The sequence below is a fragment of the Suricata suricatta genome, chromosome 14, assembly GCF_006229205.1.
Source record: "Suricata suricatta isolate VVHF042 chromosome 14, meerkat_22Aug2017_6uvM2_HiC, whole genome shotgun sequence".
Taxonomy (NCBI): domain Eukaryota; kingdom Metazoa; phylum Chordata; class Mammalia; order Carnivora; family Herpestidae; genus Suricata; species Suricata suricatta.
In genome coordinates this window covers 81,940,179-81,953,828 of record NC_043713.1, presented here as the reverse complement: position 1 = coordinate 81,953,828, position 13,650 = coordinate 81,940,179, and the positions used below count along the sequence as shown (strand labels likewise).

The 13,650-nt window shown below is 35.9% G+C and overlaps 1 protein-coding gene across 4 annotated transcripts in view; it reads left to right on the top strand.

Moving 5' to 3' along the window:
- The window catches only part of IFT81 (intraflagellar transport 81), an 84,657-nt gene that overhangs the window by 21,528 nt on the left and 49,479 nt on the right, over positions 1-13,650 (top strand). For all 4 annotated transcript variants that reach the window (XR_003902495.1, XM_029922042.1, XM_029922039.1 and 1 more), the window contains exon 11: positions 6,897-7,043. Coding sequence is in view for 3 of the 4 variants with exons in the window: in XM_029922042.1 (XP_029777902.1) it covers positions 6,897-7,043 (147 nt within the window). In the remaining variant the exon portion in view is untranslated. The remainder of the gene's footprint in view (positions 1-6,896; positions 7,044-13,650) is intronic.

The window sequence follows — 13,650 nt, the reverse complement described above, 5'->3', positions numbered from 1 at the left end:
CTAAAAAATAAAACTTAAAAAACTTAACAGCATACCACATCTGAAAAATGTCATAATTCCTTAGTATTGTGAAATATCTAGTTAGTGTTCACGTTTCCTTGATTTTCTCTTTCTTTCTTTCTTTCTTTCTTTCTTTCTTTCTTTCTTTCTTTCTTTCTTTCTACTTTGTCTAAATTGGGATCCATATGGGATTCATACACTGCATTTGATTGATATGTTTAAGTCTCTTTTAATCTATGGGTTCCCTTTCCCACTTATCTATTTAACCATTTTTTTGCAATTTATTTATTGAAGAAACTTGTTTATTCATCCTATAACATTTTCTGTAGTTTGTATTTTACGGATCAAGACCTTACGGTGTTCTTTTAAAATGTTCCTTTGTTTCCTGTATTTCCTGTATATTGGAACTAGAAGCTTGAAAAATTCTGGTTTGATATTTTTTTTGTCAAGAATACTTTCTAGGTAGCATTATGTACTTCCATTTGGAGGTAATAATGTCTAATTGTCTCTTTTTTGGGAATGTTAACAGCCATTGATTACCATTGATCATCCATTAAGGTTTATAAAATGTTGATACTTGGGGCACCTGGGGCATCCTACTTTGGCTCAGGTCATGATCTCGAGGTTAGTGAATTGGAGCCCCACATCCTCCTTGCTGCTGTCAGCACAGAACCCGCTTCAGATCCTCTGTCCCTCTCTCTGCACCTCCCCTGCTAGTGTGTGCTCGCTCACTCTCTCGCTCGCTCTCTCTCAAAAATAAATGGTTTTTTTTTTTTAATGTTGATACTGTGATTCCTTCTTCATTTATTAGCTGGACTGCCTCTATAGAAAAGCCTCTCATCAATTATTTGGTTAAACTGAGCTGTAGTTCACACAGGAAAGGCAGGGTACATGCCTGGTTCTTTATCAGTTTTCAAAATGAATTTGTTTCCTCCACCTCATTTTCATCCCCTAACAGAAGCGATCAATTAAGGTTAGTTTTTCATTTTTTGGTTGCTTGTTTATTTAATATTTATGAGGTCTATCCATCAAAAAGAGCTAACAATTATAATGTTTATTCATTGAATTCGGGAGAACCCAAATATATAAAACAATCACAAACATAAGCAGTCTTATTGGTAAGAATACAGTAATTGCAGGGGCTTGATACTCCACTTACAACAATGGACAGATCATCTAGATATTTAATGTCCTTATGAATCATAGATGTAATTATATTTGATAAGTTTCAAACATTTTCCTTGATGATGCTCAAATTGTCCCATTTTGGGCTGCTAGGAGGCTTTTCAGTTAACTTCTGATTCCTTTATTAATATTCTCTTTGTCTTTGATAATGTCCTTGCTTTCTGGTATGATAAGAACATTTCCATGTTTATCTTTTATATTTTTTCTAATATAAATCTTCTATATTTTTTCTAATTCCATACCTAGTGGAATTAGACTTCCTTCTGTGAGCCTGATTTGTTTCATTAGGAAATGATGTATAGCAACTGAAATTTAGGTATTAGGACTTCTCATTGCTCCTTGAGTGGCCATTATTTTTAGGTCTTTTTCATGGACAAAGCTAGAAATAGTTTTTTTCTTCCTATCTTACTAATGTCACCCTGAGTTCATGCTTACCCTTCTTCTAGTTTAATTCAAGGCTACTGGGCTTCTGCTTAACCTCATCAGTCTCACATCTTTCTACTTATCCCACACTGGAAATTCTGGCTCTCAGTAACACCAACATCATTTAATCCATTATTTGCTTTAATCCACACTTTACACATAATAGTTTCAAAATACAAGTAACAATACTACCACCAAAAAATATAATTACTGCTGAAAACTATTTTTTATTTTGTTTTATCTCAGGATATATGCCACTAGGAATATACAAATTACTGTTTTAAAGTCACTTAGAATAGTTCTTCTATATGGTTATGCCACATATTAAACTGAATACATATATATGTTTATTTTTATTTTTAGGGATTAGTTTTATAATTATTTAAAATATTTACATGATTTCTTTTTTTTGAAATTTGTAAGTAGTTTTATTTTTATTTTATTTATTTTTATTTTTTTAAATAGTTTATTGTCAAGTTGGTTTCTATACAACACCCAGTGCTCTTCCATCCTCCATCACCACCACCTCTTTTCCCCCTCCCCCTTCCCCTTCAACCTTCAGTTCATTTTCAGTATTCAGTAGTCTCTCAAGTTTTGCGTCCCTCTCTCTCCCCAACTCTCTTTCCCTCTTCCCCTCCCCCTGGTCCTCCATTAGGTTTCTCTTGTTCTCCTGTTAGACCTCCATTAGGTTTCTCTTGTTCTCCTGTTAGACCTATGAGTATCTGTCCTTCTCTGCCTGACTTATTTCGCTTAGCATGACACCCTCGAAGTCCATCCACTTTGCTACAAATGGCCATATTTCATTCTTTCTCATTGCCATGTAATACTCCGTTGTATATATATACCACATCTTCTTGATCCGCTCATCAGGTGATGGACATTTAGACTCTTTCCAGGTTTTGGCTATTGTTGACAGTGCTGCTATGAACATTGGGGTGCATGTGCTATGCATCAGCACTTCTGTATATCTTGGGTAATAAAATATTTACATGATTTCAAGCCAATTCTAAAAAACAAAAAGTACTCAAAGAAATTTCTAGCATCTATTCCTGTGCTATGCATCCTAATCTTTTCTTCCCTCACAGGTAATTTTTAAAAGATTTTAATTATTCCATTAAAAATAATATTATTTATGGAACAGCTGGATGGTTCAGTTGGTTAAGTATCCACCTCGATTTCAGCTCAGGTCATGATCTTACAGTCAGGAGATCAAGCTCCTCATTGAGCTCTGTGCTGGGTGTGGAGTCTGCTTAAGATTCTCTCTCTCTCTCTCTCTCTCTCTCTCTCTCTCACTCTCTCTCTCTCTCTCTCTCTCTCTCTCTCTCTCCCTCTCTCCCCCCACTCCTCTCCTGCTGCCCCTCTTCCCTGCTCACAGATGCACCCATGTCATCTCTCTCTCAAGATAAAAGTAAAACCCAAAGCCAAATAATAATATATATAGATTCATATATCTCCCTTCTGAGAGAAGGAAGAGCATAGTATACACATTTTTCTTTTTTAAATTCTTAATATATGCTGCTAAATAGTAGAATAATCTTTATTCCTTTTTTTAACAACTTTATTGAGATACAATTCACATACCATGTAATTTACCTGTAAAGTGCACAATTCACTGGTTTTTAGTATATTCACAGAGTTGTGCAACCATCACCATAATCAATGTTTTTTATAATTTTTAATGTTTATTTATCTTTGAGAGAGAGAGCGAGACAGAGTGCAGACAAGGGAGGGGCAGAGAGAGACACACACACAGAATCCAAAGCAAGCTCCAGGCTCTGAGCTGTCAGCACAGAGTCCAACTCAGGGCTCAAACCCATGAACAGTGAGACCATGACCTGAGCTGAAGTTGAACGCTTAACTGACTGAGCCACCCAGGCGCCCCGCCACAATCAATTTTAGAACATCTAAACCTATTAGCAGTTACTTCCCATTTCCTTCCCAACCCTCAGCCCTAGGCAACTACCATATACCAAACTGTCTTTATAGATTGCCTGTCATGGACATTTCATATAAATTGAATCAAACAATATGTGATCCTTTGTGACTGGCTTCTTTTACTTGGCATAGTTTTTAAAGTTCATCCATGTTAGGATGCCTGGGTGGCTCAGTTGGTTGAGCACTCAACTTTTGCTCATGTCGTGATCTCACAGTTTGTGGGTTCAAGCCCTGCTTTGGCCTCTGTGCTGATAGCTCAGAGCCCAGAGCCTGCTTCAGATTCTGTCTCCCTCTCTCTCTGCCCCTACCGTACTTATGCTCTATCTCTCTTTCTCTCTTGAAAATAAATAAACATTAAAAAAATATTTAAAGTTCATTCATGTTGTAGCTTGAGTCAGTACTTTATTCTTTTTGTTACTGAATAACCTTCCATTGTATGGATAGACCATATTTTGTTTATCTGTATACCAGTTGATGAGCATTTGGATTATTTCTACCTTTTGGTTATTGTGAATAATACTGCAGTGGACATTCTTGTACAAGTGTTTGTGTGAAAATATGTTTTCACTTCTCTTGAGTATATTCCTAGGAGTGGAATTACTGGTTCGTTTGATAATTCTATGTTTAACATTTTGAGGAAATGCCATACTCTTTCCAAACCAATCCTACCAACAGTGTACGAATGTGTTCATTTCTCCACATTCTTGCCAACACTTGTTATTACCTGCTTTTTTTTTTTTTAAATCAAAGCTGTCTTAGTTGGTATGCTTATTCTGATTCACGGTACGTAGTACCCCATTGAATGGTTATACCACCTTTCATTCAGCCCATCACTAGTTGGTGGACTTTTGGGTTGCTGCCATTCTTTGGTTATTGCAAATCATACTTCCATGAGCAGATTTTTGCCTATGTCTTTGCATTTTTGCCAGTGTTATTTTTAGGACATAGTCCCAGAGGTGAGATTGCTCCATCAAAGGGCATATTTGTATGTAAGTTTGTTAGATATTGCCAAATCCCTCTCCATAGAAGTGGCAGCATTTCTGGTTCCCGCCTGCAGTGCAAGAGTGCCTGCCTCCTCACTGCCTCCCAGAGAGTGTGTGACTGAACTTTTAGAGTTTTGCCCTCCTTTTAGATATGAAATGGTATAGTGTAATAGTTTTAATTTTCTCTTATCTTGTTATAAATGAGGTTGGACATCTTCTCACATGAGTAACAGTTGTTTTAATTCTTTTTCTGTGAATTGTCCCTTCATGTCCATATCCCCATTTCTCTGTAGGGTTGTTGGCCTTCTTTCTTTATGTATTCAAAATATTTACTCTGTCTGGTTTATAATTGTAACATTTTCCTCCAGCTTGGTGTTTGCCTTTTTACTTTGCCATGGGAAAGTTCTTCATTTTTCTGAAATCAAATTTAATAGTTCTTTCTCTTATTATTTTAGGTTTTGAGGCATATATAGGAACATTTTTCCCTTTCATAAGTTATAGCAAAATTTACTCAGGTTTTCCTTTTGGATTTCTATGATTTAATTTTTTGTATTTAAATCTCTGATTTATTTAGATTTTTTTCTGGTTATATGCTATTTATTGTATTTGGTTATCCAATTATCTAATTGTCCTAATATCAGTTAGTAAAAAAATCCATTTTCCCCATATAGATTTGAGATTCTGCCTGTTTTATTTTAAATTTAATAATGCTATTGGATTTATTTCTGTATTTTCTGTTGTTCCATTGGCCTATCCAGGTATACATATTAACTTATTTACAGAAGCTTTATAATCAAGTTCAAATAAATGATAAAAGTAACCACGTTCACCTCCAATTGCTCTACTTTTTCAGGGTTTTCCTTACAATTCTTGTTTGTATATTCTTTCAGTAAGGTTTATTATCAACTTGCCTAGCTCTTGGAAAAAAACATAGATTTTTAATTATTGGTTTTGCTTTATAGTTATCAGTTACTTCAGAACTTACATTTTTGTGATATTTGAGTCTTCCCATCTAAGAACATGTTATGTCTCTCCATTTGTTCAAGTTTATATATTTTGTCTTTCAGGAGTGTTTGTTTTCCTCAAAGTTGTGGAACTTCTCTTGCTTGCATATTTTATTTTTTGCTTTTATAATTGAGGTTTTTTTCCTTCCCTTATGTCTTCTGACTGATTTGTCTATGAATACTATTGATTTGTTTACTATAGTTTCTCCATGGATTTTCTTCTCTTTTTTTTAGGGATGTAATCATATACTATGAAAACTCCAACTTTTCCTGTCAAATTCTTATGCTTCTAATTGCTTTCTCTTGCCTAGTGATATGAGCAAATACCTTCAACACAATATTAAATTATAGTGGAGATAGTGGGCATTATTACCTTGTTCCAGACTTAGTGGGAGATACTCTTGTGTTTATTAAATAAGATCCTGGTTTGGACTGAGGCTTATGTTTATTTATTTTATTGTGTTAAGGAAGTATACCATCAATTCCTGTATGCTTCTGGTACTCTTATCATTCTCTCTCTCTCTCTCTGGCTGGAATAATTCTATGGAAAGAAACATTCCTTCATCATTTGTCTTTTCATTTTTTAGACAGAGAGAATAGACTGGTTTAAAGGGTTTCTACTAGAGATTTCCCTTCTCCTGTCAAGTTTATGTGAGGAAAATATACTATTTCACTTAAGAAGACAGTTTGGCTAATGTTTTTCTTACAGTAGTCCAGCCGTGGTTCATTTGAGGAAATCCCCCCAGTTGCTTAGTAATAGAAAGTGCTGTGTTCATGGCTGAGAGCAGCCATTTGGGTTGTGTAAACATTTGCATAGTTCCGGTGAGTCATGTGTTTGGTTTTAAACCTGTACTTTCATTTATTAGAATATCCCAAATATAGTAGATGTTTTAACATTTTATTTTAAAAGTATGGCTATTGAATTTAGGTAAGATAACCCATGTTGTAGTTTTGAGAATAAAACATTCTTGTTTTCCTCTAGCTTAAGGTAAGCTACCATGCAGAGAAACATTAGAATTAGGGATAGCTTCTATTTACTTACCTAGAAAGTATCTTCATTAACATTTGAGTGTTACCTGACATATTTGAATATTTTTAATAGTATTGTATTTTTGTTTCTCTGCTGATATAGCTGTATTTTTAGGGCTTTTGTCTTCCAAAATGTCTTTGGGTTGATATTTAATGTACATTACATGCTCATATTAAACATATAACTAATAATGGCAGGTAGTAGGGTATTGATTAGGAGAAGCCAACCAGATATTGAAAGTTTAGCTTGGAAAAATATAATTTTTAGAGAATTTCAGAAGATAACAGAAAGTTGATTGTATGTATAATTTTACATTCATATTTTATACTCAATTAGGCATCCATCATTTCTCGTAAAAAAGAAGCCAAAGCTGACGAACTTCAGGAAACGAAGGAAAAGTTAGCCAGCCTAGAGAGAGAGGTGTCAGTGAAGACAAATCAGACCCGGGAATTTGATGGCACCGAAGTTCTGAAGGGAGATGAAGTAAGTTGAAGTATCTAATGGGGCAAAGTTATGAGTGTTGCTTTCGTTTGAAACCATTCATGGGTTTTACTTTTTTGGTTTGAATGTCAATAATGGAAAGTTCATCTTATTTTATAAAACCTAGTTATTTAAAACTGAAAAGTCTTTGCAGTAGTATTAAGAAGTTCTTGATGTATAATGACATAGATCTTAGTGATTTTACAACATAATATTCTAAATTTTTCCTTTTTAATTAAGTGAATTTATATTGGATTTATTTAGTATAAGTATTAAGTTATAAAAGCAAAACGAAATGAGTAGGAATTAACAGGTAAGACAATTCATATTCCTTGATAAATGTAATTCCATAAAGGGCTGAGAAAATATCATCACTCAGTTACTTTGTCTGTAATGTGTATTTGGCCAATGAGACTGGTGCCATTTAAATGACATCATTGTAGAGGCTTATACATTTTAAAAATGCAACTATACCTTATCTTGCTATATTTTAATAATGTTTCAAGAGCTGTTATTTCATTTATCCTTCTGTCAGACTCATGAGATTAGTAGGACAAGTAATATTGTCATTTATATAGGTGGCTAAATTTAAGCACCAAAAATATAATTCCCCATCTCATTTTCATAAAATTAGCTCAAGAAAGAATGAATGAATGAAGCAAAATATCTTGTCTGAAGCACAGTGCTTTCTCTTTTTTTTTTAAAAGCAAATAGGTAATATACCTATCCTAAATACCAGTTCCTAAACATTTCCTGTACATTACCACTCCTTACAGCTTATTTATTTTATATTAGCTACTTAGCTACTAGGCCTCAGCAAAAGCTACTTTGAAAAGCTGCTCACATCCAAACTTCATTGCTGGCTTTGAATAGTTACAGAATTCATACTGTTACAAATTGGCAGTGAACCTTCACTGTGCCAAACACAAGTGAGTTGTTCCCATGGTACCACTTTTCTCTGTGGTGCTTCTGATTGTAGCCTCCCGATATGCCTTTAGCTTTCTGGGAAGTAGTAGATTTCAACAGTCAGCAATTGATTGAAAATTCCTTTGGCTTTTAACATCCACTTCCAGATTGCTTTAAGAAATGGGAATATTTTAAATGTTACTTGGAAGCCTACAGGGTGTGCTTTGTGACATCCTTGTTATGGGGTGGGGGAGGGGAGGAGCGTTAATTATGCAGCAATTTTTATAAGAGGCCATGCTACCTCCTAGCATTTTTGTCTTTTCTTAAGAAAATGCTGCCCAACTGACAAGAAATACTAATTGCTATGGCCACAGTTGGCATGAATAGTGCTTATAAATTCAGTATTAGACATTCTTTCCATGCATATGTGAGGGTATAGAACATACTGCCAACCTATTAGGTTTTATTTTTGATAAATTATGGTCAGTAAGAGAAGTGTCATCAGAATGACAGAAAAAGGCATACTTTTCTTTTTTTAATTTTTTTATAGTTTATTTATTTTTGAGGCAGAGAGAGACAGAGCACGAGTGGGGAAGGGGCAGAGAGCGAGGGAGACACAGAATCTGAAACAGGCTCCAGGCTCTGAGCTGTTAGCACAGAACCCAACGTGGAGCTCAAACCCACAAACCGTGAGATCATGACCTGAGCTGAAGTTGGATACCTAACTAACTCAGCCACCCAGGCGCCCCAAGAGGCATACTTTTCTTAAAGGGAAAAAGGTAGCTTTGGAATTGATAAGGTCAACTTAATTTTTAAACAATATCTGGTCAGAAACTAGAACAAATCAAATAAATAATTTGGCAGTTACCTAAAAGAACAGAAGGTATTGGGGAACATTAAGCATAATTTTGTAAAGAACAAATCTTGGTAGACTAGTTTTATTTTCTACTTTGATAAAGTGGCAGACCATATGGACAAAAGAGAGGAAGTTTGTTATACTTAAAATTATATAATATAGCTGGACTTCACTGAAGTTTCATTTGGTATCACATGGTAATCACCAAAAGTCATGTTTTTTGCCATCCATCTGTTAACACAGTTGGTGAGAGGGTATCAAGAAGTAGTAGCTTGGTATTTGTAAAGAATCGCTATAGCAGGAGTCACTAATAAGAGGATGAGGAAGAGGGGGCTAACATTTATTGAGCACTCTCTATAAAAGGCTCTGTGCTAGATGCTTTGCAAACACACACTACACTCCTTTACTTCTTGTATTTTTATTCCTGCTATTTCCATTTTACAGCTGAATGAAGCTCAGGGCGATTGTAGATGCACTTATAGGTAATAAGTGGCTGAGCTTGAGTCCAGATCTCTCTCACCTGTTCCTGTTGACCTTGAGCAAATCACTTTTCTGTCTATAAAATGAGGATGATTGCTCTTCATTGTCATTATGAAGAACACACAAAATAATGGATGTCAGAGCTTCCCAGTCAACATATAACATCTGACATCTGGAAGTCATTCCTGCGGGCCTCATGTCACTGCTTGTGTGAGGGGCACTGTAGTGGAGTGGTTAAGGGCATGGCGCTAGGATTTGGTTGTTTGAGTGCAGAGCCTGGCTTTGTCATCTTACCAGCTTGGCAATGTTGGGCAGATTCCTTAACCTCTTTGTACTCAGCTGTAAAATGTGGCTATTATCACTATATACCTCCTGGAATTATTACTGTGCAGATTAAATGAGTTAATACCTGCAAAGTGCTTAAAACAGCCCTCGCACATGCTAAGTGCTCAGTAAGTGTTAGCACCTGATATTTTTATATTTGTGTCAGTCACTTGAATGAAGAGTTTGAAAGCTAAGAATACAATTTATAGCTTAAAACTTGAAATTAGTATTTCCAGGGGCGCCTGGGTGGCTCAGTCGGTTAAGCGTCTGACTTTGGCTCAGGTCATGATCTCACGGTTCGTGGGTTCTAGCCCCACGTCAGGCTCTGCACTGACTGCTAGCTCAGAGCCTGGAGCCTATCTTCAGATCCTGTAACTCCTTCTCTCTCTGATCCTCCCCTGCTCACACTGTTTCTCTCTCTCTCAAAAATAAATAAAAACATTAAAAAAAATAAAAAAAAAAACAAAAGAAATTAGTATTTCCCAAACTGGGTATAATTCAGTAGAAATAACTATGAAAGCGTTTCTGTTTATGGATAAATGGTTTGCAGACTGAGGATAGGAAACCACTAATGCAAGTCATTTTAGCTGCTATTCAGTGAGCAGTTACTGTGTGCTCAGCCTTCAAAAATGTATCAGTGATGGTTGCACAACAGTGTGCATATACTTAATGCCACACAGTTGTACCCTTAAATATGGTTAAAATGATAAATTTTATACTTTGTATGTTTAATCACAGTAAAACACACACGTATATTCTGATTCATCCTCTCAAAACACCTGTGAGGTAAACATTATCTGCATTTTGTAATTGGGGAAATAAGCTTAGAGAAGTTTAAGTGACTTGCCTAAAGTCACACAGTTAGTGAGTTGCAGAGTAAGGATTTGAACTCAGGTCTGACAGTCACAAACTGGAAACGTTAACTTGGTAGAAACTGTATGGCAGCCATTTGTTTGGGTATAAAGCTTCACTCCTTGATCATCCATATGTGGTTGTTTGGTTAATCTTGTCTTTGAAAATTTAGGAATGTGATTGTTAATGAGGATAAATACTATACATATAGTAATTTATATTCCTTTGTCATTTTCTTTTTAGAGGTCAGCTGGCAGTTTGTAAAGTTCAGTATTGAAGTACTGCCATTAAAGTTAATATTCCAGATGTTGCATTTCGTCTGAGAATTTTAGCTCCTCTCTTTGCAGATGACAGGTCTACAGGCGTTTGTGCTTTGCTAGACTCTCATTAGTATTCCCTGGATGTTTCTTATTAATAAAAGATGAAGTGTCTAAAAAATGCTCCTTTTTTTCATTGTACTTTGGTTTTCATCTTAACATTTTGTTTTCATTGGATTGCCTTACTTAATTACTGCAATAAGCACAGGAATGTGTTTATCTCTTATTCTGCCAGACTTCTAACGTGGGTAGGAATTTCTTGAACTGTTGAAATTATCTTCTCAGTGATAGGGATTTTCTTGCCAGTCTTATCTATCTTGACTTCTTTTTCTTCACACCAGTATTTTTCAGGTGATAAGGTTAAACGTAGAGACTATAGTCTCTTAACATAACTGAAAATTGATAATAATGAATATGTTGTATCATGAACATATCTTGAACTGTATCTTGAAGTTTTTTATGTTGGACTTGAGTATGTAATAATTAAGCATAAATCTGGTTGAACTGATGTTCTCAAAGAATTTTGAATGCTGTCATCTCTGGGAGAAGTAACCCAAAAAGTACCATGGAGCTTCATCCCTGATACCGACCTGTTTATTATTCTTATCAATAATTTAGATTAATTAATAATTAATGTTTACTATACAGTTACAATGTGCCGGTCACCATATTAAGGCTTCTTATATACATTATATCTTTTATTTCATTGAACAACTTTAAGAGTTGAGATAATTATTTAGGTTTTTACAGTCATGGGAACTGAGGCACAGGGAGGATTTATGCTGACTTACCAAGATCACATGGCTAGTAAGTAGTGGTGCCATGATTTGAACTGAGGTGGTCTGCCTCCACAACCCTCAATAATTTTCACATGACAGGAAGCCAGAAGGAATAGTCAGCAAGAGACAGATGATGGAGGTGGGATTCAAAGTCATCTTGGGAGGTAAGAGCATTGTGCTGAAACAAACAAAATGCCATTAATAGGATGATAAACACAATGTCGTGGAATTCAAGTTCTGTCTGTCATTTCCACTTATCACCCATGAGTAATTCAGCATTATAAAACAAATTATTATACCCCATTAATAAAAATGTAATATCCCATTTATGGTGAAATTATGCCTGGAATATTATCTCACAGTTTTGGCATATGTGTTAAGAAGGACATGGGCAAGGCGGAGTCCAGGTGTAGGTGACCAAAACAGGTGAAAAGTGGAAACTTTCTTAGAAAGAATTGATTCTGTATTAACTGAGAACAACAACAACAACAACAACAACAAAACCCAAAAGCATAAAAGAATTGCATTTAAATTTCAAAAGGATTATGGGAAGGATGGTGTGCAGAAAAAGAGTTAACATAGCAGGCCTGAAACTGCTATTCTTGGAAAATCTTATTTGCAAGGTTGGCCCTTGTCTGGCATCTAGGAACTTTGATTTTAGAAAGATCCCCACCATTCTCCGATAAGAATTGCTCACTGTGCCTAATCTGTGTGTACAAAGAAGGCAGTTGATGTTGAACACCTGCTTTCCTTCCCAGAGCCTGGGATTTAGGTGAGGGCTGGGCAGACGGTGTGCCTCTGTGACCATCCCCCAACTAAAATGCCTGGCACTGAGTCTCTAATGAACTTACCTGGTTGGCAGCATTTCACATGCATTATTACAACTCCTTGCTGGAAGAATTAAGGGAGAAGGTCTTGGAAGCTTGCCCTTGGTTTCCTCTGGATTTCACCTCATGTGCCTTTTCCTCTTGCTGGTTTTGCTTTTATGTTTTTGTTCTAATAAAGCATAGCCAAGAATATGATGATATGCTGAAGTGAGTCCTCCTAGCAAATCACTGAACCTGGGAATAGTCTTGGGTCCCCTGACACAGATGGGTTAATATTCTTGTTTGTTTGACAGAAGGCAGAATTAGGACCAATGGTTAGAAAGAAATATTTGATTGACTATAAGGAAAATTTTCTACAACTTAAGCTTTCTTCAGCAGTGAAGCAGGCTGCTTTGGTAAAGTAGAGTGCTCCGGCATTTAAAATATTCAGACAGAACCTGGATGAGAGACATTTTAGAAGTAATATGCGCAGTTAGTAGAAAAAATATTGTCCTGGATCAGTGTTTGGGGGTTTTTAATCTTAAAAAATCTGACCATACAAGTCATATCTGAATACATTCTTGCGGTATGAAAATCAAATCATACACATAAAGTAAAAGTCTTCCTTAACTGTGTCCCACTCCCAACCCCAGTCCCTCAGTCCCTTTACCAAAGAGAAACCCTGCTTCCAGGCTTGTGTGCCCTCTCCTTCAGTCCTTTCTCTAAAGATAGATGTAGATCATACTGTTCTGTGGATTTATAAAAATGTAAATGGTATTTTACTGTGTGTATTGTGCAACATGCTCTTAATAAAATGTCTTGGAGATTTTCCCATGTTCATAACGAGGAGGTTAAGAGAAATCTGTAGAAGTTAGAGGAATCTGCTCTGGAGCCAGGACACCTGTGTGCAGATCGCTGCTGTGCCCCCTGTTAGCTCTTCAACATTAACATGTTTCCTTGCCCATAAAGTGGGTGCAACTACTGTAGAAAACAGTATGGCAATAATTCAAAAATCAAACACAGAATTACCATATGACTCAAAGATTCCCCTCTGAGGTTACAATCTGCATGAGGTTTCTGTTAGGATTTTCTAAGTGAAAATTATTGCTATTATTCCAAGTTATGGTAACTTCAAATATTTGGACAGGATTTTAATATTAAGTAACCTTAGTTTTCCATAATTTGTAGTGCTTTTAAAATGTTTACACAGGGGCGCCTGGGTGGCTCAGTCAGTTAAGTGTCCGGCTTCGGCTCAGGTCATGATCTCACGGTTCATGGGTTTGAACCGTC